Source organism: Sorex araneus, chromosome 9 (assembly GCF_027595985.1).
Source record: "Sorex araneus isolate mSorAra2 chromosome 9, mSorAra2.pri, whole genome shotgun sequence".
In the NCBI taxonomy this organism is placed as follows: domain Eukaryota; kingdom Metazoa; phylum Chordata; class Mammalia; order Eulipotyphla; family Soricidae; genus Sorex; species Sorex araneus.
In genome coordinates, this window is record NC_073310.1 from 62,476,851 (window position 1) to 62,504,432 (window position 27,582).

Consider the following 27,582-nt stretch of genomic DNA (forward strand, 5'->3'; position numbering starts at 1 on the left):
GAAATATTTCCCTCATAAGTGCTGGTATCGGTTAGGGTGTGCTGGTGCCCCAGGTACAGTTGGGGTTGCTGTCTGGTTATTCATTTAAGAGAGATTTACGGGGCGGCAGCCGAGGCGTGTGTCTGTGAGTTGGGAGCGTCTGGGCGAGAGTGCTTCTCTCTCCTGTGAGTGGCTGTCTCTCCTGCGCTGTCTCAGCCATGTCTGTTGGAGAGACTCTTCCCCGTCAAGTGCTCCGGCGCCACTCAACATCTGCACCTTAGGAAAGTACAGATGTTTTATCTTATTTCTGGGTCCTCTAGTCTCTTCCACCTATTTATATATCTGTCCTTATATAAGTGCCACACTATCTTTAGTTCTGTTACTTTGTAGTAAATTTTGAAATTAGGACACTGTTGGTTCCAATTTTGTTATTCTTTTTTGGGGATTGTTTTGGCTATTTTAAGTTCCTCGAGTTTCCATGTAAATTTTAGTATCATGTTGTAAATTTCTACAACTAAGCCTACTGGTATTCGGATAGAGATTGTAGTGGATCTATAGATTTGAGGAAGTATTGGTATCTTAATGATAATAACACATATCCATACAGTGAAGATGTCTTTCCATTCACTTAAATCTGACAAAATTTCTTTCATTTTTTTGTTGATTCCAGAGTATAAATTTGTCCTTCTTATGCCAGATTTATTTCTAAGTGTTTTGCTATTTTTGATGTACACAGAATCACTGTCATCCCGTTGCTTATCGATTTGTTCGATCAGGCACCAGTAACGTCTCTCATTGAGAGACTTATTGTTACTGTTTTTGGCATATCCAATACTAATTGGATATGCCAAATCCAATTGTAGGATTGGATTTGCCAGGCTCTGCCTCGCGGGCTCGATACTCTCGGTAGCTTGCTGGGCTCCCTAAGAGGGGTGGAGGAATCGAACTCGGGTTGGCCGAGTGAAAGGCGAACTTCAAATTTCAGGTTGTTCACTACCAGGGTAAGAAATACAGTTGGTTCTTGTATTGGTCTTGCAGCTCTGCCAAAATAATTTTTTGTTCTAATTACTTTTAAGTAGATTCCTCAGAATATTTTCTGACAAGATCTTGTCATCTGCAGAGTTAGTTTTACTTCTTCTTTTTTTTTTTTTTCTTTTTTGGGTCACACCCGGCGATGCTCAGGGGTTACTCCTGGCTCTGCACTCAGGAATTACTCCTGGTGGTGCTCTAGGGACCATATGGGATGCCGGGGATTGAACCTAGGTCGGCCGAATGCAAGGCAAATGCCCTACCCGCTGTACTGTCGCTTTTACTTTTTGATTTCCAATCTGGATACCTTCTGTTTTGTTTTCTTGCTCAGTTGCCTTTGGTACAATGTCGAGTATCAAATGTAGTTTGTGAGCGCAGATATCTTTATCCTATTCCTGATTTGGGGGGGAAATCATGTCCTACTTTCCCCATTAAGTGTTTACCCCATATGATTGTTTTACCAATGACTCTTGTTAGATTTTGGAGTTTTCTTCTATTTCTTATTTGTAGAGTGATTAACATGAATGCGTGTGTATTTTGTTAAAGTGTTTTTCTATGTCTGTTGAGAAGATGTATTTTAACATTCCTGTTGGTTTATGGATTTGATTTTCTGCCCTTTAATAGTTTTCAACTTTGTTCACTTCACGAATTATTTTTTGCCTGGTTCTTAACATCTTCATCTTCTTGTGTGGTTTTTGTATCAAAAATATTCTGGTCCCCCAAGATGTGTAAAACTGATAATATTCTTTAAATGTTCAAAAGAGTTCTTTAGCCATCTGGGTCTTAAGTCTTTTTGTGGAAAATTTTTGAATTATGGATTTGGTTTTTTCATCAATATAAGCCTTTCAGAATTTCTATTTCTTCTCCTGTTCATTGGCAATTTGCATGCCTCAGAGAATTTTGTGCATTTCTTTCAAGTTGGCATTAGCATTTGTAATGATGTCTCCATTTTTCATTTGTGGTACTAGTAATTTGTATTTCTTTACCCTTGGTTTCTCTTCCTTCGTTCCTTCTCTCCTCTCTCTTTCCTGTCCTCCTCTTTTCTTTCATGCCAGGGGTCTAACCAGTGGGCCTTACAACTACAAGACAGCTGTGCTGCCACTGAACCATATCCCTGACACTTCCCTAATCAGACTATATATTTTTTTCCTTTTGGGTCATGCCCGGCGATGCACAGGGGTTACTCCTGACTCTGCACTCAAGAATTACTCCTGCTGGTGCTCAGGGGACCATAGGGGATGCTGGGACTCGAACCCAGGTCAGCCGCGTGCAAGGCAAACGCCCTCCCCGCTGTGCCCCACTCCAGCCCCTGCAGACTATAAATTTTATTGCTCTTATCAGAAACCCAGTATTATTTTATTGACTTCCCTTTTACTCCATTTTTTAAAATCATATTCTTTATTTCTTTGTTTCTTTTTTTTTTCTGTTCAGTTTTAGAATAACTTGCCCTGATTTTTAAAAATAAAATTTTTTTTTCTTTGTCCTGGTTTTCATATCTTCTTTAGGGATGGCTTAGCTTCCCTCCCCCGGCCCCCAATACAAGGTTTGGAGAAAGAAATCTCTCTATAAGCATTGTTAAGGCCAAAATTAACATCTTTTGTTTATTCACTATGATTCCCAGTAGCAGTTACTGGTGCCTGCTCGAGCAGATCGGTGAATGACAGGGCTACTGTGCAGTGCTAGGATTCAGTCAGAAATATTTTTAAGTTTTCATTGTGACTTCTCCTTTCGAGTGTTACTTGGGGGGGTTCCAGGTAGTCGAGGATCTCTGTAAACTTTCTGTTACGATTGCCCGTTTAGTTACATCACCATGCCATAATCTACGACTTGAGACTCACAGAGTTTCTTTGTGGATCAGTTTTCTGCCATCCTTAGAAAATACAGGCCCTAGAATGTTCTGCAGGTCAGGTGAAGTGAGCTGATACGGCGCATCCTTCAAGAGCATTCTTACCTCTTTGTGACTTGATGTTTCAGTAAGATCGGGGAGAGAGAAAGCTCATGCTCAGCCACGTGCCACGCCTGGCCTCTCCTCTGGTGACATCGGGACTTGTGGCCCTTTGAAGAATTCCCTTTCAGGGCTGGAGTGACAGCACAGCGGGCAGGGCGTTTGCCTTGCACACGGCCAACCTGGGTTTGATCCCCAGCATCCCTTACGGTCCTCTGAGCACTGCCAGGAGTAGTTCCTGAGTGCAGAGCCAGGAGTCAGCCCTGAGCATCACTGGGTGTGACCCCCTCCCCCACACAAAGAGTTCCTTTTCATTACAGAATAGAAAAGTATAGTTCTTTTTGGTCACAGCCTTTTTTTCTAAAATGTTTTGCTTCAACTTCATTTGAGGTGGGATTAGGCTATGTATAAAGTTTTGCCAGGGAAAGTTTCGTTCCCTCCGTCAAACGTCCCAAGACAGGGCTCGTTCGTGTCCTGACTCTGTCCCTTGTCTGTGTCTCTGTTCCTTCCCGCCCGCGGTGCTGGCCCCTAGACTCCATCTCGAATCGCTCTTCTGTCCACTCGGAAGCGTCATTTGCCTCATCCGCCACTTCCTGAGGGACCTTCTGAAAATGGTGTCAGAAGGGCAGTGGGCTTTGCCCGGAGTCCTGGGTGTTGGCTCTCGGGTACCACGGGCGGGTCCCCCCTGAACGGCAGCAGCCACGTCGCCCATTCCATCTGGTTCCTTCTTCTCGGCCCGACACAGAAGTTGGGGTTTAGTTTTGGTTTTCAAGTGTAGGCTGATGTCCCCAGCTTTGCACTCACTGGCCGGTGTGGGGGGGGGGGAATCCCTGCAGACAGACAGGGCCTGGGGGGAGGAGTCCTCATCGTCGTATCCCTTTTGTTGAAGACCATCTTCCCCTTTAGCTCTCAGGATTTTATGACATTTATTCCCCCTGGATTTATCTCTGTACTTGAACACTTTAAAAATGCTCTCCTGGTCTGTTGCTTGAGCGTGGACCAACTCTATTATAAATGTCCGAGTCTGCCGGTGTACAAGTGCCCTATAAGCAGAAATGCGCTTCTCAGAGTTGTAGAAGGCAGGAATTCCCGTTCCTGGTGTCGGTCAGCTTCTCCTGAGGACTGTAACGGAAGGAATGTTCTAGGATGTTCTGCTTGGCGCGTGGGCAGTCTTTTCCCCTGTGCTGTCATGGCCATCCCTCTGTCACCCATCTGACTCCTTGAACTGTCCAGCTTTTCTCCTCTTACACAGTTCCTGGGCGGCCCTAGTGAGGGCCTCCCCCAAAATTCTTGCTTCCATCAAATCCTGTCTGCAAAGATCCGACCTCCAGTTCCAGCCACAGTCTGAGAGGTGGGGGTTAGGCCACCGGCCTGCGTTTCTCTTGAGGCGGTCACTCTGTCTCATCACCCCAGCTCTCTCCTTCAGCTCCTTGTTCGTAATTCTGGGTGTAGCATTGAATTTCCCCATGCTGAATGTTCCTAAACGTCGATCCTTTGTTCCACCTGCTCCTGACACCCTGGTCCCTTTGATTTCACGACAGTAGACCAAGTTCCCTCTAACCGTCACTGCTAATCGTCGCCAGTCACTGACCCCTCTGTGAAGGTAAGCAAAGCCTTGGCGCTGCCCTCTGCCCTCTCCGCACATGCTGTGGTGTCCTCTTAAGAAGCTGAATGTGTTGTTCAGAGAATTTTGAGATGCCCTGAAATCCATCCCTGCTCCCTTCAGTGGAGAACTTTCACCCCAGCCACATCGTCTTCCACTCACTCTCGTTCCCTTGGCACCCATGTCTGGCTCAGCACCGCTCCCGGTTGCCCCCTGCGTTCAGGCACGTGACAGAAGATGCCCGGGACCAGGATGCCCAGATGGATCGTGCTGGAAGGCAAAGCTCCTGATCACTGTCACTGTCACTGTCGTCCCCGTTGTTCATCGGTCTGCTGGAGCGGGCACCTGTAACATCTCCATTGTGAGACTTGTTACTGTTTTTGGCATTTCGAATACGCCATGGGGAGCTTGCCAGGCTCTGCCATGCGGGCGGGATACTCTCGGTAGCTTGCCAGGCTCTCCCAGAGGGACGGAGGAATTGAACCCAGGTCGGCCACGTGCAAGGCATACGCCCTACCCGCTGTGCTATCGCTCCAGCCCCTGATAGAGAAAATAAATCCATCGCTTATTCCATCTCTTTCAAATTGAGTTCATAGAATATAGTGCTAGATGGTCGTGTATAAACTTTGAAGAGCTGTTGGCTCCCCACCCCCCACACCCCCACCCGCATCTCAAAGGTTCCATGCTCCAGTGTGAGACAAATAAATCATAGTTCTCAGCAAACGGCCGCCTGGCCGCCGGCTATATAAGTGGCCGGGGAAGCACTAAACCTGTCACTTTGGGTTCTGACCGTTTAACGCTTGGAATAGTGTCGGGGAAGGCGGGCTGACTGTGAGGGCGAGAAGCGAATTCAGTGGCAGATACAATTAGCAAGATCAATGGTCGGAGTTAAGGGTTCATTGTTTGCTCACTCGGGCTGGCTGGCGCGAGTGGGAGCAGTTGCTGTCCAGCGGGCTGGCGGGCTGGGCGGGGGGGCTCGGCGGCTCCCCACGCTGGGGGCGCTCCCAGCACGGCAGTGCGGGTGCTCCAGCTTGTTCAGTTGATCTTCCAGAACTCTGGCTCACTTTTCTTTTCTTTTTAACTGGCGCTCTGGGAATTTCTTCACTGGGCCCGAGAAATAGAACCGTTGGGTTTTTCTCTGCCGGACTCTCAGCAGACTCGGAGCTTAGAACGCGTCCAAGGTCCAAGGGTGCCATAAAGCAGTTTTTGCCTCCCGCCCTGGCAAGGCCTGATTCACTCACGGCCTGTCAGCCGGCCGCGTCCGGGCTGGAGCGGTCAGTGGCTCGAGTCGCCCTTGGTCATGGCGAGGCGCCGGCAGCGTGGCGGGCTCCCCGGGCTCCAGACCGCGCCCTTCGTGGAGCGTCCGTGCTCCGTGTTTGATTTGCCTTCTGGAGGTGTCGGTGACATGCAGCGTGACGTGGCTTCTGAGGCTGCCGTAGGTCGTCCCGCTACACTGTGGCCGGCTGGTCGGCAGCCTGAGTCTCGCGAGCCCCCACCTGGGCAGACCCTCGCTGCGCTTCCCCAGCAGAACCGTCAGGTCTGTCGGTCCCCAGGCAGTTTCTGAGCCTGACCCGGTCCTGCTCTGTGTCCACACGCCAGCTCCCGCCGGGCGGGCCCCTCCATGCTGCTTCCGCACCACTGTGGAGAGCACTGGATTCTGTCTGCTAATGAGATGTTTCTTGGGGCGGGGGAGGAGCAGGGCTCACCCACGCTGGTGCTCGGGGGGCGTCGGTGCTGCCGTGGGTCCACCCCAGGGGACACGGGCGCCGTATTTGTGGCACTGTCTCTCCAGCCCCCATGCGTTTAAGAATTTTTAAAAATAACGTAATATTTCAGCACTTTAGCCGTCAGATTCTGGAAAGGAGTAAGGATGAAGCTGCGTGGATAGTGGCCCTGCTCATGGCTGCCATATTTCAGTGCCCCCTTTTCTTTTAAATTTTGTTTTAATGAATCACTGTGAGATACAGTTACAGGTTTACAAAGTTTCGTGATTATATTTCAGTGGTACACTGATCAAGTGATCCCTCCACCAGTGCCCATCCTCCACCACCAGTGTTCCCGGTTTCCCTCCCGCCACCCCCACCCCTGCCTCTGTGGCAGGCACAGTCCCCCTCACTCTCTCTCTCTCCTTTTGGGTGTTATGGCTTGCAGCTATTAGAACAGATGAAATTATGAAACTTGCATGTAAGTGGATCGACATGGAGAGCGCTCCTTTCTCTTAGGAAAGGCGTTTAGTCCCGGGTCATGTGTCGGTAAGAAGGGGGAGTGGTCGCTGTGCCCATTTCACAGATGAGGGCGCTGAAACAAAAGGCAGAAGTGGTATCAGCCGGACGCCGCACTCTCAGCCAGTGCTCACCGCTGTGCAGAGGCTGGGGATGTGTTCCTTCGCCAGGTCCTGTTGTCTGATGCCTTCGCAGTCCTGGGCAGTGCGCAGTTCTCTCTGGAGCGGGGCAAGAACCCGGAGGGACCTGAGCCAGGAGGCAGGGGCTCGGGGCCTCCGGTCCCGTGAGGCTGACTCTGGGACACTCAGGAACACGTGAAGCTCCAGGGCTGGGGTGTCGGGACCGGCCGCGGGGGATTCGGTCCCGGGACCAACACCTCAGTGCCGGGGCTTCCCATGGTGACACGGTGTCACTCCCCGTGGGCTCTGTGCTCAGGACGCCACCACGTCCCCCAGGCGGGGAGCGGGGGGCTTCTGCCCGGGACTGGGGTACAGGGGTGCGGCCGGCAATGATGAAAGGAGGAAAAGGTGGAAGTGCGGGTCTGCCCAGGGTTTCTGACCGAGACGGTGCGACCCTAGGCCAGTGTCCCCGTCCCCGGGGACCTTCTGCCCAACCCCCTCGGTCCTGCCGCTTGCTAGGCGCCCCCCGGCTGCCGTGGGTCAGGCTCGGGACCCCCCAGTGGGTGTGCCAGTTCCCTCCCCCCGCTTCCTCTGAGGGTCTGAGGTCCTGGGCGCTCTGAGGAACCACTAGAAGTCACATTCTCTAGGAGGGAGTTCCCCTGTTGATTTTTAACCCGTCACGTTGGACCTGGGCTCGAGCGTCTCCGCCCGGCCCCACCGAGTGCTTCCTCCTCACCTCGTGGCGGAGTCGGCGGGGAGGGCGGGCCAGCCACGGGAGCCGCTGGTGCAGGGCGAGTTGGACCGGAGAAGGCACAAGGCCGGGCGAGAGGCAGAATGGGCCCACTCTCTCGGCGCCGCTTCCTTCCGGCCTCTCCGTTAGCCAGTCCTCCTGGGGATGGTCGTGCCAGTCACGCTGAGGGGTCGGTGGGTCAGACTTCCCAAATGTTGCTCTGGGATTGCCCGAGTGGCTTCCCGGGGCTGTGTCAGCCACGGACACGCCTCCCACCTTCCACTGCGCATTGTTCGCTTCTGGGCCGCCGCCCTCAGAAATTAAGACATCAGGGGAGTGGAGTGATGGTACAGCGGGGAGGGCGTTTGCCTTGCATGCAGCTGACCCAGGCTCCATCTCCAGCCTAGATTCCCCCAAGCACCACCAGGAGTGATTCCTGAGTGCAGAGCCAGCAGTTAACCCCTGAGCATCGCCAGGCGTGACCCAAAAGCCAAAAAAAAAAAAAAAAAAGAAGTCAGACAAAAGACAAAAGCTTGTGTAAGTGCCCTTTTCCTTTGGCAGCTGCTTTCCGTAAGTGTGAACATGCTCAAGCCACCTTCCGCTTCAGGGAGACAAGAGTGGTGGAAGAAGCCCTTAGTTCTCTAATGACATGTCCTTCGCTCCCAGCAGGGGCTGAGGGGAGGTTGGAGGGCTGGGGGGGGGGGGGGCGGGGGTTAAGGACAATGCCCCTCCCGTGGGCCTGCTAGGGAGCTAGCCTTGGTTTCGGTGACATCGCTGATCTCTCCAGCCTTTGGCTGGAGTCGGATGAGTTCTCTGGGAACGCCCTGTGCGCCCCGAGAAGGCAGGATGAGGTACCCGGGTGGCTTTGGTCGGTGGATTCCCTTCCTGCGGCTACTTGCACATCAGCAGGACGGAGGGGTACGTCAGCGCCTATGGCAGGGGTCAGAGGACTCTGAGCTAATCCCCAGGTTAGCGCAGGCAGCTCTGGGGGGTCTCTGCGGGTCCGTGACTGTCCATCACAGGTGCTTCACTCCCCCCACCCCCACTCTGGACATCACCTTGTCTCTCTCACGGGACTCCTGACCCCGGCCCTCCCGATGTCAGCCCACCCCCAGCCTCCTGCCGGGGGACCCTCATGGGGCCACAGGACAGCCGCAAAGTCCAGCCTTCGGGTTTGGGACTTAAATATACCAGGCAGGAGGCGCCAGCACATGAGTCACCGGCCCCCTGGGGTGTGCCAGCCAGGAGCTCCTAAGTGACGCTCCCTCCTCCATCACCCTCTTTCCTCTGCTCCCGGGTGCCTACCCCGTGTCCCCTGAGCCCCCCCGAATTGGGTCTGGGCTGGAGGCAGGGGCCGGGGGGCCACGGATGGCCACGCTCTGTAGGGAGCTGGTGTCGCCTCCCTGTCTCCTGCCTGCCGTCCGTGGAGATCGTGACGAGCAGCCTTGGCCACGGCGCCGCTCTGAAGTAGGAGTCGGGCATGACGTGCTCCGAGCCTGTGGTGGGAGGCGTTTCCGGGACGGCTCACGTAATGTCCCCACCTGAGTAATCCGCCAGAGGCGGCAGGTCCAGAAATGCCACCCAAATGCCAACTCCCCCCTCCTACCACACACACACACACACACACACACACACACACACACACACACACACACAGGCACACACACACACACAGGCACACACACACACACACACACGCACACACACACACACACACACACACAATCTCTGTAGAGCCCGGGAGCTCGGGCTTGGCGTCCTCTCTGCTGTGCTGTTTGGGTTCCCCCCACCCCTTTCTCGAGCAGGGAGCCCCAAGTTCGCTCTCTCCCAGAGCTGCCAGATGGAGGTTGAATTAATTCCAGCTTTTCATGTTGTTTCAGACGATTTTTTTTTTATTTGCAGTCGGTGGCGGTATGTTGGATCGTTAGCAGTATCGGGGGTGGGGGGCTCTCCTCCTCCTCCAGGCTTGCAGCGTGCCCCCTCCCCCAGCTTCCCACAGCCTGGCATGAGTGTGGTTGCCTTGGTACCTGCTCCCGAAAGCTGTCTGCAGTGGAACTGGGGTGTGGAAATAGCACGACTTGTCAGCTAAAAGTAGAAGTCATTAGCACGGCGCCGGCCGGCGAGTGGTTCTCGAAGCCCCGTTTTCTGCCGCTTCTTTTATCACTTCCCTGTCACTGTTTACTCATCTCACCGCTGGAAATTCCGGGGCTGGTGCACGGGATGGAATCCGGCGTGAAAGCCCCGAGGAGCTCTGTGAGCGCGTGTCCCCAGCCCGGAGCTGGGACTGTGCATCTGGGCTCGTGGGGGCTCGTGAGCAGCCCCCTCTCGACGCTTCCCGTTGGCCGGGCAGACAGGACGTGCCCCGAGCCCGGCGCCTCTGGGTGAATGGAGACGTGGCAGGAAGCCCCCGGGTTCTCAGAGGGGCAGGCGCTTGGCTGGCCGGTCAGGCAGAGGTGCTGACCGTCTGGCCACTGCTCTATGCACTCATGCCTCAGCTGCGGCCAGATGGGCTGGCCCACTCCTCGCTGCCCGCAGGTGAGCGGGCTGAGAGCTCCACCTTCACGGAGCGTGAGCAGGGCTGCTGACCACACCTGCGCTCTCGTGGGGGGTCACTTTGATCTCTCCCTCCGTCACCCGGCTGAGCTGTTGGCTAGGGGAAGCGTCTGGGGCTGAGCGTGCCAGGCCCAGTGGGAAGGGCGGGTGATACAGAGGCAGCGGGTTCCCCATTGTGATCGGGTCCTTTCCGAATGGGGGGGGGGAGTCCCGCCTTGGCGTTGAGGATCTTCCCGGAACCTTGAGGACAGGTCCAAGATGCCGGGTTTGCATTTCAGGCACACAATTTTTTTATTCAGATTGTTTTCTTCCTGTTTGGTTGATATAGACAGATAGGATGGTGGGCATTCTCTCGGGTTCCATTTGGAGAGAAATAGGGGCTGGAGCAATAGTACAGTGGGTGGGGTGCCAGCCTTGCACATAGCCAACCAGGATTAATCCCTGGTATTCCAGATAGACCCCTGAGCACCGCCAGGAATGACCCCTGGGTGCAGAGCTCCGAGGGGGCCCCCAGCACAGACAGGCATGCCCCCCGTAAGAAAAAAAAAACAAATAAATTTGGGAAATGTTATTTGATATTTGTTAGGTGTTAAATGTCATTTGCTATTACAAAATTTGTTTTTTCTAAGAACTAAGATATTCAGAAGGCTTAAAGAAATCCCCTCTATTCTGACCTGGAAGTCGCCATTAAGATTCTTTGTTAAGGTGAGCCTAACAATAAAACACAACTCTGCCCATTGAGATGTTAAAAAACAACAACAACAACAACTTAGTATTTGAAAATAATAAATGCTCACTAGTGTGAGTATAAGAAAGGAAAATCCAATGAGGAAGTTACCGAAGTTTTGCTTCTTGAGTCCGGGAAGAGTACGATACTACTTTCTGAAAGATCACTCTTTGATTTTTTTGAAGTTTATTTTCTTTTCGGTCTTATCAGCTTCCGATGCCGTGGAATATCCCTCCGTGAGAACCGTGCATCAGCTGCCCCTGTTGCGTAAAGAGAACCCCCCAGTCCCCCACTGCTAAAGGGCCTGTTCGACTTCTGAGGGCCTCTGTCTGTCGACTCACTGTGCCCAGACGCGGTGGGTGACGGCGGGTGACTGTCCTTGTTGTTTCTGATAGGAAGTGGTTTTGTGTCTTGATTGGTTCCCCTTAAGGACTCATTCTCCACCTCCTCCTGGTAGGTTTCGTGGGAGCAGGGGCACAGAAAGATGCTTGCATGCCACCCTGCTTCCGGGGGGTCTAGGAAGAAAAGCAAAGCTGAGAGCACAGGGTCAGTCTGGGAATCTGGATGAGATGCACGTTCCGTGTACTGGCTTTCCACCTCCCGGGGCGCCCCCGCCTCACTCCCCTGCGCTGAGCCCCCACCCCGCCGTCAGCTGCCTGCGGCCCCGTACCTCGGCCCTGCTTCCTCCCCGACACCTGTCACTCTTTCTGAGCCGTCCCATCCTTCTCCGAGCCCCGGTGATCTCAGAAGAGTGCTTTAACCAGAGGGGGCAGATTACAGCGGGAGGCCGGCTTTATGCTCCTTTATAGGTTTTTAATACCAGGGAATGGAGAATTATTGTACGCAGCCTTCCATTATGAGCTTAATATTCTCATTCATCACCCAAAGCAGCTGAAAGCCGCCACAGGCACGTCAGTGCCCATGCTTCATGGGTCCCTTCGTGAGACGTTCCGTGCTCTGCACAGCATCGTTTGGAGCCGACCCGACAGCCCCCCAAAGACCGAGCCCGACCCCCTTAACAGGGGCGCCTGTCAGAGACTTAACGCTACAGCAGCGTCCCGGGGTAATTCTGTCGAGGCCCGGGCAAGGAAGCACTGACTATTTTTTTTTCTTTAAGTTGTTCACAGTAATTTATTACAGTCAACATTCCAACACCAATCCCACTATCAATATTTCAAATTTTCCCAACCACCAGCCAAGCCCTTCCCCATAAAACAAGCCCTAAATAATTTATTTTATATTGTTTATTATGAATAATCTGCTGAAAAACGATCCCAAAAAGTTTTCTTAAAGGAAAGTGTGTGAAGATTGTTGTATCTCAGCCTAGCGCCATTAAGCCCTTGTAATGAGAGATTTTACTACCTTGCTGTGACAGGGTGAGCTGTGTGTTCCTTCTGCTTGACACTCTGGTGTATCAGTGAGTGAGGCAGAGCATGAGCGCTCACTCCAGGAAACTAAAATTCTCAATAGGGTGATGCAGCTGGAGTTGAGTCTAACTGGAGGGCGGTTTCAGGGAGGCCTCGGGTCTGGAGGCATCTCTGAGCTCCAGGCTCTCTTCCTACGTTGATTTGTGAGTCTCTGGGTCGTGACTGGTAATGAGCTTACATGGCGCCAGAGGCGGTACGTGGGCGTGGCTGCCAGGCTCCCGGAAGCACAGGGGGCGGGGAAGGTCACCCATTCCCGATTCCGTGAGAGCCTGGGGATTTTAGAACCAACTGTCCTAGGAGTAAAGAGACCAGAAGGCAGCCTTGTGGCCCCAGCCACCTGTGCTCTGCCCACACCACTGGAGGGATGTGTGGCCTCGAGGGTCGTGACACGGCACTCAGCACCTGTGGCCCAGGTCATGCCACGCTTTCTGACTCAGGGAGGCCTCGTCTGGGTGATCAGATCCTGTGTGCATGTGTGCGCGCACGTGTGTGTGCATGTGTGCATGTGTGTTTGTGTGCATGAATATGTATGTTAAGAGTGTGCAAGTGTGTGTATGCATATGTGTATGCATGTGTGTGTGTTTACATGTGCGTGCATGTGTGTGCATGTGTGTATGTGCATGCACAAATGTGCGTGTCCATACCCAGTGGGCCCTAGAGGGCAGCGTCTCTCCTTCCCTTTATGACTCAGACAGTGCATGCATTCGTCTGAGAATGGTCCCATGACTTTGTGAATGAGAGTTGGAGCTGACATAGGAATCACTCTGCAGGCAGGAGTGACTATACAGCAGGGAGTGCATTTGCCTTGCATGCAGCTGACCTGGGTCCGATCCACAGCATCCCACTTGTTCCCCTGAGCCCTGCCAGGAGTGATTCCTGAGTGCAGAGCCAGAAGTAAGCTCAGGTATTGTTGAGTGTGGCCCCCAAACGAAAAAAAAAAAAAGGAAATAACTCCTCAGGCCAGCATGATACCTGGAATTGGCCCTCTGTGTGCACGCAGGCATGCGCCTCAGACACACGGACACACGCACGGGAGTGGCGGTCTTGGCGTCAGGGACCAATGCCCCGTGGAGTAGCTCATCACTCCTGGAAACTCCAGTCTGGAGCTGTGGCCAGCAAGTCGAGAGGTCAAGAGGAGTTTCCACTGAACTGAGTTTGCTGTGACCTGCTCATTGGGCTTCACTGTTCTGTAGGGGAAGCCTTGGACGGTCACTGTGTCCCACAGCATCTGTCCACGTCAGCGACTCGCCCTGGGGATGCAGTGATTCTTTACAATGTTTGGCGCTTAGTTTCTTTTTTTAATATGTGCACTTTTATTTGATCTGCCTCACCCCCGGAGCATTTTCTGGGATAAGTTGTGTTTCGTGTCTTCACCGTGGGTTTCTGCTGAGTGGGGCGTCATCATCACTGCGGGATTAGCTCTCCGGACCGGGGGCTGCAGGGAAGAGACTCAGCCGGCACACTGGGTCACCCGGCGCGGGCATGGCGGGGAACCACAGTGCCCGGGTTGCCTGGTTCTGTCAGGGGCCCACTCAGAACCTCAGGCTCCTTGGCCCTTCTGCTCAGTCCAGCTGCGGTGCAGAGTCGCACCCGGAGAGACGGAAACCAGTGGTCAGCCCAGGCTCTGCCTGTACACCCGCTGCCACGGTCACTCTCTGCCTTGGCCCATCCGGACAGTGAGCTTCCAGCCCGCCCACTCGCAGCTCTGTAGCCCAGTACTGGCCGGTAGTGGCCATGGGCACACGCAGGGGGAGAAGTAAGGATGTGCTTTAAAAACGCTTCCGGCCAGAACTCATGTGCTCGGGCTCCTCCTGTCCCACCTGAGGCTCCATCCCCAACCTGTGCGTGCCCAGGGGGGACGCGTGAGGACGGGACCCACACCCTGTCCGGGAGTGGAATGGGAGCAGCGGGGGCCTCTCTGGCTGGGCCAAGCCAAGGAATGTTGCACGACCATCAGTGAGAGGGGGACCCTGTGGTCTGTCAGTGGAACTTGCCACCAGTTGGCGATGCCAGGTGGGGTGGGGAAGAAGCAGCCGAGTAGGAAGTTAGGAAATCCAGGTTACTGTGAAACCAGTCAGTGGAGACAGATGGAAATTACAGAGGCTTGCTGTGGGGACACTGGGGCAGACTTCCTGGGAGAGGTGACACTGAGTGACATTTACACCTTGTCAGAATCCAGAGGAGAGGGCTTCGGGGGCAGGTGCAGAAGTAAGAAAGGCTGTGATGGGTTTGGGTTTGGCAAGTCCCAGGTAACAGGCACCCAGCCGTCCCCCTCCTGCCCGGCCCCCTGTTTCTTTGAGTCCGGGACGGATACGTGTGTTTGCCCCACGCTGAAAGGAAAAGATGGTTTTCTTTCTAAAAAAGCCACAGTCAGCTCCGTACCCACTGCTCTCTGCTGGGGTCTCCTCATATCTCGGGTCCTCAAGCCCGAGTGTGTGTGTGTGTGTGTGTGTGTGTGTGTGTGTGTGTGTGTGAGTGTGCGTGCATGCGTGTTGCGTGTGTGTGCGTGTGTGCGCGTGTGTGCGCGTGTGTGTGCGTGTGTGTACGTATGTGTGTGTGTGTGTGTGCGCACGCGTGGCACCCGACCTTCCATCTTGGTGGCTTTCTTTCCATGCTGTCTTAACTCCGCAGCAATTTGTAAAAGTGGAGTCTCCTCAAAAGGCATTAAGTAGATGGTTAACGCCTGACCTCAGAGGCCTTAAGCGTTTCTCAAAAGTGACTTGACTCTGAGTTCACTGTTGCAGTTTTTTCCCTCCTGTGGTTCGTTATCTTGGTGCATATTTTATAGGCCACAGGACCCGCACTCTGGCCACCCCCGCCCCTCCCCCCGTGGAGCGTGGCACGCACTGCACCAGAGTAATAAAAATATAAGCCCTCCCGTGAGCGGCACAGCTGAAACGAGCCGTTTTTACATAGAACTTCACTTTAGGGTCTGTGCGGTATGTTGAGCCCTGACTTAACCTTTAATAAAATTGGATTCAAAGGTACTTATATCTAAATAAAATAATAAAGTTGATTCTGTTTCACGCTTCCCGATGAGTGAGGACCTGGCTGTGGATCATTCCTGCATCACGGAAGCTCCAGCGCCCGGGTCTTAGTGTGGGGCCTGGTGCGCTGTTGGGAAGGTGGCTTCTGGGAAGGTCCTGTCGGCCCGTCTGCTGGTGGGTCATTCCTCTTCTGGAGTCACGCGAGCCCCGCTTCCTCTTTGGCCGTAACTTGGACGTTGGACGGGTGTACGCTGCACCCTTTGATCCCTGCCACCCGCCCATCTTCCCTTTACTTCTGGGCCCAGCCGGGTGCCAGCTCTCGGTCTCTTGGTCTCTGGTCCTTGTTCTCAGAAGGTTGTGGTTGCTCGTGTGGCTACGTTTGGCTCCAAATGCTGTTGCTGATCTCAGGACTGGAAAGTGGAAGAGGAGGCTTGGATGTACAGGTGGCAGCTAGCAGGCATCTTCACGTGATGCCACTGTGTGTGTGTGTGTGTGTGTGTGTGTGTGTGTGTGTGTGTGTGTTTGGGGGAGGGGAGAACAGGAAATGGGAGTCAGGAAACTCGATTCCCTTTGCTTCTCACCCACATTTATTTTTGTTTGGGTGCCATTCCTGGCAGTGCTCAGGGGTCACGCCTGGTGATGCTCAGGGACCGTCTACAGTGCCAGGCTCAAACAGGAGTTGCCCACATGCAAGATGAGCTCCTTAAACTACCCCCCCCCCCACTCCCCCATATTATCTCTCTGGCCTCCAGCCCCCATTTAAAACTATGGGAAATTGGGGAGACCCAGTGTTTGTCATCGTGTGGAACACGAGTCCCGACTGTTTCCTGCACTACTGTAGAAGTTTCCATGGAAACAAGCATCCAGGTGGAAGAAGGCATGGCACCCCAGGGTCCACCTGTGGGCCCAGGCCGACTTCTCGTGGCCTCAGAGTAGGAAGGTGGTTTCTTGGTGAGGACATGTGCGGTGATGGACCCCCCCTGGACGACACCCAGTCAGTCCCCAGACCGCATTCCTCTAGGTCACTGAGGGCAGGGGGCAGCGGAGCGTCTGTGCCAGTTCCCAGCCCGTGGCATGTCGAAGCCCATTGCACAGGCACTGGCCTTCGGTAATTGAGAGCTTGGCCGTGGGGTCCCAGCAAAAGGCAGGCAGGGCTCGGAAACAGGCTCGCTCGCTCTTTCCTTCTTTCTTTCTTTCTTTCTTTCTTTCTTTCTTTCTTTCTTTCTTTCTTTCTTTCTTTCTTTCTTTCTTTCTTTCTTCCTTCCTTCCTTCCTTTCTTTCTTTCTTTCCTTCTTCCTTCCTTCCTTCCTTCCTTCCTTTCTTTCTTTCTTTCTTTCTTTCTTTCTTTCTTTCTTTCTTTCTTTCTTTCTTTCTTTCTTTCTTTCTTTCCTTCCTTCCTTCCTTCCTTCTTTCTTTCTTTCTTTCTTTCTTTCTTTCTTTCTTTCTTTCTTTCTTTCTTTCTTTCTTTCTTCCTTCCTTCCTTCCTTCCTTTCTTTCCTTCCTTCTTCCTTCCTTCCTTCCTTCCTTCCTTCCTTTCTTTCTTTCTTTCTTTCTTTCTTTCTTTCTTTCTTTCTTTCTTTCTTTCTTTCTTTCTTTCCTTCCTTCCTTCCTTCCTTCCTTTCTTTCTTTCCTTCCTTCCTCCTTCCTTCCTTCCTTCCTTCCTTCCTTTCTTTCTTTCTTTCTTTCTTTCTTTCTTTCTTTCTTTCTTTCTTTCCTTCCTTCCTTCCTTCCTTCCTTTCTTTCTTTCTTTCTTTCTTTCTTTCTTTCTTTCTTTCTTTCTTTCTTTCTTTCCTTCTTTCTTTCTTTTGCTGTTCAGTGGGGTTCGGACGAAATGCAGTCAGAATTGGGAGCAGGCCGGTGTGGGAGTATCCTTCTGGAGTCTGGCTGCCCCAGTGTGGACTACACACTCCCTGACACCACCCCCTTGTGAGGGCCCCCGGGGAGGTGGGCTGCTGTGTCCCGCAGGGCCGCTTGCCGGCAAGGTTCCACATTGGTGCTTTGCATCCTGAAAAGCAGCTTGCGACAGAGCTGTCGCTTCTTTTTATTTTTCACTCTGGGGCCACGCCCGGCAGTGCTCTGGGCTTGCCCTGGCTTCGCTTACAGGGGTCCTATCTATCCCTGTCCGTCTGCGGTGCCTGGGAACGGCCCCGGGTCGGTGTGTGCAAAGCAGAACCCCCGTGCTTGGCTCTGGCTGAGGAGCGGTTCTGGTTTAGGGAGACCAGGGGCCTTTCCCACGACTCCCTCCCGCCCTTCGAGGCCCTTCAGAGAGAACTGACCCAAGATGCAATTTTTCTTCCTCGGTAAAGGGGCTCCTGGACCCGTTTTCACCAGCGTCATAAGTTAGTTGCCCGCCATGATTGGAGCCCGTCGATAGGGTGTTTGGTGTTTTCTTCCTTCAATCTCTAACCCCAGTGGCTCGTTTCCCGGGCTGCTGGGAGGAGCGCGGGTACTGAGGCAGCGTATGGTAAGTGCATAAAAGGCCCCTTTTAAAACCTGCTGCCAGAGGTCTACGCAGACAGCTGTCAGAATGACGGCATGGCCTCGAATTCCCCGCGGAATCCATCTGAAGGCTGTCACGAGGCGGCTCACCCTGACGGCACTGATGAGGAATAAGACAAAGGCCCTTAGCAGGCTCCTCCAAGCCCGGCCCGGCAGCGTGAGTGACGGCTGAGGCCTCCGTCTCCGGCCGCTGCGTTTCTTTGTTCCAATTAGTGCATCACGGGCATTTGGGCCTTGGTTTCAGACAACTTTCTTGCAATGCATTAAAAGGAAAAAAAAACCTGCTCTTATAAGAACCTGGACTTTTCGATAGAGGAAATCATTGGTCCTCTGACCTTTGTACTGAGCATCCATCCCCGCCTTGCCTTAGTTTCCCCTTTTTGAGGAAACATGTTAATTCTTCCATGTATGTCCTCTCGGTTTCCTTTCTTCATCAGCATTTCCTCCGAGTTGAGTCTGGGATTTTTTTTTTTTTCCTGTTGCCTCCCCCCTCCCTGAAAATCAGAACAAACTTAGTAGACCTCTTTTTTTGTTTTCTTTCTGGGTCTATAGAGGTATGTCTGGAGCTGTTAGCTATGGCCACCCACGGTTCCTATGGGTGGCCCGTGTCCACCTACACAGGGATTTCCTCTGTGGATGCGCCTTTGTGGAGCCGCCCAGAAAAGTCGCTTCTGTTTGGCCCCGGGGCTGCTTCCGACGAGTTTCTGCCCGTGGATTCCCCGAGGCGCCAAGTGGTCTGTCAGCTGTCACGCTGTGCCCTGGAGACCCTCGAGAATGAATCAGTTCCTGGGGTGGGACTCTGCCAGTATGGGTGGGGGGGCCAGGCCTGTCACTCTGGCCGTTGATTATTGCGGGGAGCGAACCTTGCTTCCACAGTGCCCTGTGCTCGCGGTGGGGCTCAGGGGCAGAGCAAGTGCTCTTGGCACATGTGGGGTCCCTAGAACCTCCCCCCCACGCTGCCCCCCAACGTAAAATCAAATCGAATGCAGCGCGCTCAGTGGCACGTTAACATGAGGGTGCGGCGTGTTCAAATGATGTCGTGGAAAATCGCTGCAGACCCCGGTCCCCCCACCCCTCGCAGGCGTCACGCGTGACGGATCGGGCCGCGTGCCGGCGGGTTGGCGGGGCTGGGGACGCTTTCGCATCAGCGCGCAGAGGACAGCGGCCCATTTCCATTTCCGCAGGCGGCGGCCCGTGGGCTTATTGATGGGGCCGCGTCCGCCGCTCGCCTTCCGTCACGTTTAGGACCCGCGAGGAGCGGGCTGGTTCCGCATGATTCAGTGTTGCCAAAAATCCCGGCCGCGCGCCCCCAGCCCCACCGCGCGGCATCCCGGCCCCCGCGCAGGCCGTAACCTGGCAAATCCAATTTGCAGCGGCGGAGATGGGCCCTGAGTGATAGATGGCCTTCAGCGCGGCCGGGGTCACCGCTAGTCACCGCGCCGCCCGGCCGCCCCCCGGCCGCCCCCCGGCCTCCCCCGGCCTCCCCCCGGGCCGGGCCGCCCGCCGCGGAGCGGAGCGCAGGGAGCGGGGCGCGCGCAGCTGCGCGCGGGGGGCGGGAGGCGGCCCGCGTCCGTCCGCGCTTATTAGACCCTCTTTGTCACAGTGCTTAATCCTGCCGCAGGGCCCTTGTTAGCGCGCCCCCCGGCGCGCCGGCCGCTTCTAATAAAGGAGCGGGATGCGGCCCCTAACTAGACGCGCTGAAGCGTGCGGCAGCAGACAGGGGGGTCGCGGCCTGAGGGCGGGAGGGGGCGGGGCGCTCCAGTGCACGGCACGGCGCCCACTGTCCCCGGGACAGCGCAGAAGCCCCTGTGGAAATCGCTGCGTGCCCACTGTGTGCGGGGAGGGTGCCCGCAGCAGGGCCGGGTGCGGGAGGGGCAAAAGCAAATCCGCCTGCCCCGTCCAGCCCAGCTGCGGGGAGCGATGGGTGCGCCGGGGCAAGATCCTGGGGATTCCGTCTCGCCCCTGGGGGCCCCTCCCTGCCTCAGAGCCTGGCCTGCAGCCGGCCAGCGCAAGTGTTCGCACAGAACACCCGGCCGCTTCCCCTGGGTGCCACGCCCAGGAGCAACCTATGAGCACAAGCCAGGAGTGAGCCCAGCCGAGCAGACGCACCCGTGAATAAGTCAGTACGTGCCCGAAAGCCCATCACGCTGTGGATTGGTATACACACACATGCACACATACACACACACACACACACACGCACATGCACACGCACACACGCTAGAGTAGAAGTGGATGGTTCTCTTCGGTTGGGCCCCCCGGGTTGGCTGGGCTCTGTGAAGCGTGCGCGAGGCTGGGATGAAGGGATTGGGGACGGGTGCAACAGGGGACTCCGCCTCCCTCCCCAGAGGCCGGCCTGGCGGGTGCGTCTGGCTTCCTTTGTTGGGCCTGTTTTTCGGATTCCACCTCAGGGCAGCGTTCTACAGCCAGGGACCCTATGGACTGTGGAGTGCCTGGGCTTGAGGCTCCAGGCAGCTGGCTCATTCTTTGACGCTGCAGATGGTCCCCTGAGCACAGCCAGGATGAACCCCGAGTCCTGTCGGTGTGTGGGCTCAATCAGCACCCCCCTCTAAAAAGCAATCCAGGCAAATAAAAAATAAATATGCCACACCTGGGGCTGGAGCGATAGCACAGCGGGTAGGGCATTTGCCTGGCACGCGGCCGACCCAGGTTGGATCCCCAGCATCCCATATGGTCCCCTGCCAGGAGTGATTCCTGAGCGCAGAGCCAGGAGTAACCCCTGAGCATCGCTGGGGTTACAGGAAGCAAAATAATAAAAAGCCACACTGGGAAGGTGGGGGCGGGTGAGAGGCCCCACAGGGCTGCTCTTGTCGGCTTGTCCCACCGCTTCCTTGGTCTCCTCCTTGCTCCGCCAAGGCTGCCCAGGACAAGAGGGCATCACCAGACTGCAGGTGATGCGGGAAGGACACCAGCCTCGGAGTCATGGTGGGGTTTGGTTGGGGGTAGGAGGCTCCCTTACAGTGCTCAGAGGTGGAGCTTGGTCGTGCTTAGGTGATGTTGGGTTTCGGGCCTGTGCTCTGGGCCCACAGAGCCACCCCGGCCCCACGGGGAGGCCAAGGCTTTGCTTCGAAGCCCCAGGTTCTGAACGCCCTTCTCTGATCTGCACCCCCACACCCGCCCCTCCTCCTGCTCCCACTCTCTTTTACCTGCAAAGTGCTCTTAGTAACTGGCCTCAGTGCTGGCTGGCGAATCGCAGGGACAAGTGCTTTCTTAAAGGAAACTAAAGCGTATCAGCTGATAAGCGCTTGATGAGCGTCTCCATCGTTACCATGTTAATGAGATGTGTTTAGTGCCGGCGGAGCGATGTGCTTGGGACCTGAGGAATAATATTTTCCCTTGCACGATATTCTTATCTTCCTCTCTCCTGTTCTGCTTTGGCTGATGAACAAAATGGGGTGGATCAGATCTCTTCTAGATCAGGCTGGGCCGGCTCTGGTGAACATTGTCAAGATGGAATTTCAGGAGCTTCTGGTTTTATCGCTGCTTTCAATCTCATCCTTTTAATCTCTGCAGAACACCTAGAAAAAACAAAGCCTGTCACAATATTTGCAAACCTGTCTTCCTTCCTCCCTCCTTCCCTCCCTCCTTCCCTCCTTCCTTCCTTCCTCCCTCCCTTCCTTCCTTCCTTCCTTCCTTCCTTCCTTCCTTCCTTCCTTCCTTCCTTCCTTCCTTCCTTCCTTCCTCCCTCCCTCCTTCCGTCCCCTTTCTTCCTCCCCTTCCTCCCTCCCTCTTTTCCTTCCTCCCTCCCTCCTTCCTCTCTTCCTCCTTCCCTTCCCTTTCCTCCTCTCCTTCTTCCCTCCCTCTTTTCCTTCCTCCCTCCCTCCTTCCTCTCTTCCTCCTTCCCTTCCCTTTCCTCCTCTCCTTCTTCCCTCCCTCTTTTCCTTCCTCCCTCCCTCCTTCCTACTTTCCTTCCTCCATCATCCTTCCTTCTTTTCTCCATCACTCCTCCCTTCCTTCCTCCATTCCTTCCTTCCTTCCTACCTTCCTTCCTCCCTTCCTCCCTCCCTCTCCCTTCCTTCCTTCCTTCCTTCCTTCCTCCCTTCCTCCCTTCCTCCCTTCCCTCCTTCCTTCCCTCCCTCCCTCCCTTCCTTCCTCCCTCCCTGCTTCCTTCCTTCCTTCTTTCCTTCCTTTCCTCCTTCCTTCCCTCCCTCCCTTCCTCCCTCCCTCCCTCCCTCCCTCCTTCCTTCCTTCCTTCCTTCCTTCCTTCCTTCCTTCCTTCCTTCCTTCCTTCCTTCCTTCCTTCCTTCCTTCCTTCTTTCCTCCCTTCCTTCCTTTTTCCTCCTTCCTTCACTGGCTCTAATCTCTTGGCTAGACATGTCTCATCACTAGCATTGTTTGCACCAGTGATGCCGTGAGGTTAAAAAGAAAACATTAAGCACCAGATCAGGGGCCTTACAGTCCCATGGCCAGCTCCGTCACCAGCAGGACTGCTTAGACCTGCCTCGTGCTGGGGAGGAGAAAATGACTTTCACCCTTTCTTGTCTGCGTCACTGTTTCAGGAAACTTGGATCTGACTGGCCAGAAGCAAGTCTTCAAAGCCGAGAACAACCCCTGGGTCACCCCCATTGCCGACCAGTTCCAGCTGGGCGTGTCCCACGTGTTCGAGTACATCCGGTCTGAGACGTACAAATAGTAAGTGGGCCCTGAGCTCCCGAACTAGAAGGTGGTTGCTTGCAGCACGTGTGACGGGCCGTGTCTCCCCAGCTGCCACGGGGCGTGGGCGGTTTACTCATCGCGCCTCGAAACGTCTCTTCGCTGGCTGCATGTCGTCATCGCCTCTCTGATCTAAAGATTATTTTTGATGTTTTAAGAGGAATTCATGCCCAGTTTGTTTAGAGTGTTTTCAAGGGCTTAAAATTTGGTCAACTGTTTACGGTGCCCACGGCGTCCAGCGGGCACCCTGAGATGGCCACGTTCTTCTCTCTCCCCTGAATGCCGGGGACGAGAGTGTGAGGGACGCGGTTAGCATCTGGCAGTTGGCTACAAAACCGGGAGGGAGTCCTGGGGAAGCGTCCCTCCATCTGGGGAAAGTGATAATCTCTCCGTGAGAAACAGAGGGGAAGCATCCCTCGCGCCTTGGTGAGAGGCCACCACCTGCCCTCATAGACCCCCGCCCCCATTGAAACCATCATTTACCGCAGTGCTCTGTGAGCCTTACTGCAGAAACCCAGGCGGATGGAATAGAGAAGGGGTCACTGAGGAAGCGATGGCTGGAGGAATCAAACATGATGGCCTCTCAGTGTCTGTGTCGCACGCCATGATGCCCAAAAGTAGAGAGTATGGGGAATATTGTCAGCAATGGAGGCAGGAGGAGGGTGGGAAAGGGGGGGTCCACTGGGGATACTGGTGGTGGGGAATGTGCACTGGTGGGGGGATGGGTGTTTGATCATTGTGTGATTGCAACCCAGACATGAAAGCTTGTAACTGTCTCACGGTGATTCAATAAAATTAAAAAAAATAAAAGAAACCAGTCACCCCTAGTTTGAAGCAAATACAGAGGTGGGGGTCACGACTTGGAAAAAGAAAAATCCAGAAGCAGGTGTAGTCTACTTTTGTGTCCAGAGCCAACATGGGGAGGTTGGGTAACCCCCGCCCCGTTAGAATGGCCGTAGGGTCAGGAAGGGTCAGTTAGGAGTTTTCTGGTTAACAGTCCCCACACAGCCTGTGCTGGGCCGAGGGTCACTGGCGGCCGTTGGGAATGAATGTCCCCGTCACGGGGGTCCTGAGAACTCTGCCCCCCACACACCTCAGCCCCCCAGCCCAGGCCTCGTGCCCCCGTCTGCAGACTGTTTCCCAGAATCCTGGGGAAGATGAGCCGTGAAGAGCAGATGATGTTAAAGCCAAGTTGACCGAAATTGCGCCAACGATAGCTCCGCCTGGCTGATCGAAAGCCGCTCGGGAGCACGGCGGGGCTTTCTTCTGACGATGGCGCCGTGGCATTTGCAGCACATCTCAGAACGCACCCTTCGAGGCGAGCGCGGCGCGTGTGGGATGTGTGTTATTGTTCCGAGGCCGGGGACGCGCGCGGGCTTGATAGATGGGCGGCGTTTCAGACACGAATATTACTCAGCTCTGGAAATCAGTCTAGTAAATTAGGGAAATGTGTGAAAACCTAATTGCAAGTTAGCAGATTATTGTTCATTTGGTTCCTCGGTTCCAGCGAGGATTCCTGATCGCCGTGCGTGGGGGGGCGGTTCCTGCAGCACGGGTGGGGGCGGGGCGTGTCTGGGGAACACTCGTGTCCTCACGGCAGAGCAGGGTGAGACCAGCCCCTCCTGCCGTGGACCCGGGCGCAGAGCCCGTCGTTCTTCTGGCTCCCAAGTTCTCCAGTTTACCCTGCGTGAATTTATCGTTTGTGTATACGTGTCCCGTGACCGTTTCCTGTCCCCGGATCCGGAGTGTGTGGGTTGGGGAAATCCCTCCGTCCCCGTGAAAATGACTCTCGGGATTTGAGCCCTCCGGGGACGCTGGCTGTGCCAGGGCGTGGGGCTGTGAGTCTTGGGGGTGCCGTGGGCACGTGCCACTCCGCCCTCCCCCACCACGGGGCTCCTTCTCTCTCCCGCCTGCATTGGGGTTGTCTGAGTGCCTGGCCCAGGGCCGGACTTCCTCCTGTGGGGCTTCCTCAGACTCAGTTTCCCTTTTAGACAGGGGAACGGGCATTTCAAACATCAGGGAAGAGCCGGAGCCGAAATGCCTTGGTGGGGGGATCTCTGGCACCCCACCACGTGGGACCCCCTGAACAGTGCTGGGCCTGGCTCCCAAACGAACACTAAAAACCAAAATGTTAAGTAAGCCTGGAAGGCCCCTTGTCCCCTTTTTCCTGTTACCCTTTGGTGTCTGCTGGGAGGTCCGTGCTCCTGGGGGGAGGGGTCTCCTCCCTCCTGGGGGGCGAGTGTGGGGGCGCCTCTTGTATTTCAGCTGTCCTGCCCCCTCCCTCTGCTATTCTCGGCTTCCTTCCTCCTTAACTTTCCCAGCCTGTCCGGGGGCCACCGAGTAACTCACTACGTCAGACTCTGCCCTTCAGTTTTGTTGAGGGGCTTTGTTGTTAAGTATTTGTACAGAAGTGCCCCTGTTTGGGTCCATGGCGTTGCCGCACCAGCCCTCCCTCCAGTGAGACCAGGTCCTTGGTCTCGGCCCGAGCCCCTCCTCTAAGCCTCCTCAGTTCTGCCTCTCCTGACCCCGTAATCTTCTTTCTTCCCACTCGGAGTCGGCCAGTCCCTTTCTCTGCTCCTGTATCCTCCACACGGAGTGAGACCGATGAGTGTTTGTTTCTCTGAGCCCTCCAGTCCCATCTGGGTCGCTGCCGTCTGTAAGATCTCTCTTTTCACAGCTGAGTAGTATTCCACAGTGTTTGGAGAGCAGGTTCCCACGCCTCTGTTCTCAGGCCCCTGGGTTGTTTCCGGATCTTGGCTGTTGCCTGGGGTCCTTCTTTGAGCAGCTAGACGCTTGTTAGTGGTGTCCCGCGTGACTCGAGCTCAGCCCAGTCTGAAAAATGTTTCTTTAAGCAGCCCCAAGCAATCCTGTTTGGACACTCAGAGCTTGAGACGACCGGCCATGAGAGCAGGACGGTTCTGTTTTCCCACTTAAAATACCAGAGAGGGGCAGCGTTGCCATGGCTTGGCCCGGGTTCCAACCCTGCATGGTACCCCGAGCCTCGCCCACCAGGAGTGGTCCCTGAGCACAGAGCCAGGAGTCAGCCCCGAGCACTGCTGGGTGTTGCCCCAGAGCAAAACGGAACCATTAGAAAATCAGGGCACCCCCTCCCGACCCCCGATCCCCTCCTGCTCCCCCTCCCCCGCACACACTGATTAACTCACCCGGCATGGAGAGCAGTCGGGACTCCAGCCTGCGGCGACTTTGAGCGACCTTGGCGTCCCGAGCACAGCCCGTCAGCCCCGAGGAGCTGGAGCGGCGACAGGCGGCGAAGATGGATGATCCCGTTTCCAGACTCTAATGGACTCCGGGCGGGCAGGGGCGGCCGAGAGCACGCAGCGAGGCTGGCGTGGAGGAAGAATTAAAATTCTCGGAGGTGATTGAACTTGATGAAGGTGCGGGGTGGGGGCAGCAGGCCTGTGCGCCCCGGGGGCAGTGTGGGAGCAGGGGCCGGGCTGCCGCCGCCCCGGCCTCCCCGCACTCACCTTGCCCCCCACGTCCCTCGGCACGCTTAGCACACGCCCTGCCACGGGCCCCTCCCAGCCGGGTCACCCGCTGGCCTGTCAGTGCAGTAAGAGCTCCCACCTGTGTTCCCTGTCCTGGGCTGGGCTGGGCGGTGGAGGGTGCCCCACTGTACACACACACATACACACACGTACACCCCCACAAACACACAAACACACACAGATATACACATGCACATGCACAAACACACAGACACACACACCTCTACAAACACACAGACATACGCACACAGACACACACATGTATACACAGACACATACAAACATACACAAACACAGAAATACACACACATAAAGACACAAACACACACTAACACAAACACACATAAACACACACACAAACACACATACACACAGATACACACATACATACAAACACACACTCAAATATACACAAATGCACATACTCACAAATACATATACACACAAATACAAATAAACACAAATACATATACACACAAATACAAATAAACACAAACACATATACACACAAATACACACATACATACAAATAAACACACACATACACACAAATACAAACACGAACATACACAAACACACACATACAAGCACATATACAGACAAATACATTCACACAAACACAAATACACAAACATGAACACACAAACACGTATGAACACACACACACTGGAGCCTCCCACCTCCTGTGGTGGCCCGGTTCACAGACTTTTCCCCTCCGCCCGCTGTCCCGTGCGTCTCTTCTCGGGCCCCTCAGGTGGCCGGCAAGCGGGGGTCTCGGGGAGGCAGGTGGCGCCCAGTCCCCCGCCCCGGGGAGGCGGCCGGGGCAGCTCCGTGACAGGATCCCGTGCCGGGCGCCCCCACCCCGCAGGCCGCGTGGACACACCAGCCGTGCGCAGCCGCGCGTCCAGGGCCCTCGGGAGAAACGCGGGGTCCCGGGAGCTGGACGCGCGAGGCGGACAGCGCCGCCCACGTCCAGCGGCGACCCCGGACGCTTCCTGTGCCCCTTCCCGCCAGCCCGGCCCGGCGGCCCTCAGCTCCCATCTAAGGGCCCTGGTCCCCTCCCCGGAGCCTCGCGAGGACGGGCCCGGAGGGCAGAGCCGGGCCGGACAGGAACGACCCGCGCGGGTGGCCAGCGGCGCTGCCGGCTGCACGGGCCGGTGGCGAGAGGCGCAGGAGCCGTGAAGAGCCCTGGCCCGTCCAGAGCGCTGCCTCCCTGCGTCCTGTCTCCTGTTGTCGCCCCGGAGAGTGGGGGTGCAGTGATGCACTAAGGCGGGCTGGTAAGACACGGGGACACGAGCGGGCGGTCCTTCAGCCCCACCCGTCACTGCAGCCGCTGGAGGCCGTGCGGCGTGGGTCCGCGCAGTGTGCCCTCGCAGGCCACATTCCACACCCAGCAGCCTGGGTGCTGGCGGCGGCGCGGGCACACTCAGGAAAGCCCTTTGCAGGAAGCGCCCCATCTTCACGAAGCTCACTGCGCCCTCTGACCGTGCTCAGTCAGGTGAATCAAGGCAGAGAGCTTGCCGACAGAGAAGCATCACGGAGGGCTGGTTGGATTGGCAGTTCTCTGCATTCTACAGGGTGG

At 55.2% G+C, this 27,582-nt stretch overlaps 1 protein-coding gene across 1 annotated transcript in view; it reads left to right on the forward strand.

Moving 5' to 3' along the window:
• The window catches only part of RSU1 (Ras suppressor protein 1), a 128,237-nt gene that overhangs the window by 37,041 nt on the left and 63,614 nt on the right, over nucleotides 1-27,582 (forward strand). The window contains exon 8 of the mRNA XM_004605342.2: nucleotides 22,341-22,473. Coding sequence (XP_004605399.1) covers nucleotides 22,341-22,473 — 133 coding nt within the window. The remainder of the gene's footprint in view (nucleotides 1-22,340; nucleotides 22,474-27,582) is intronic.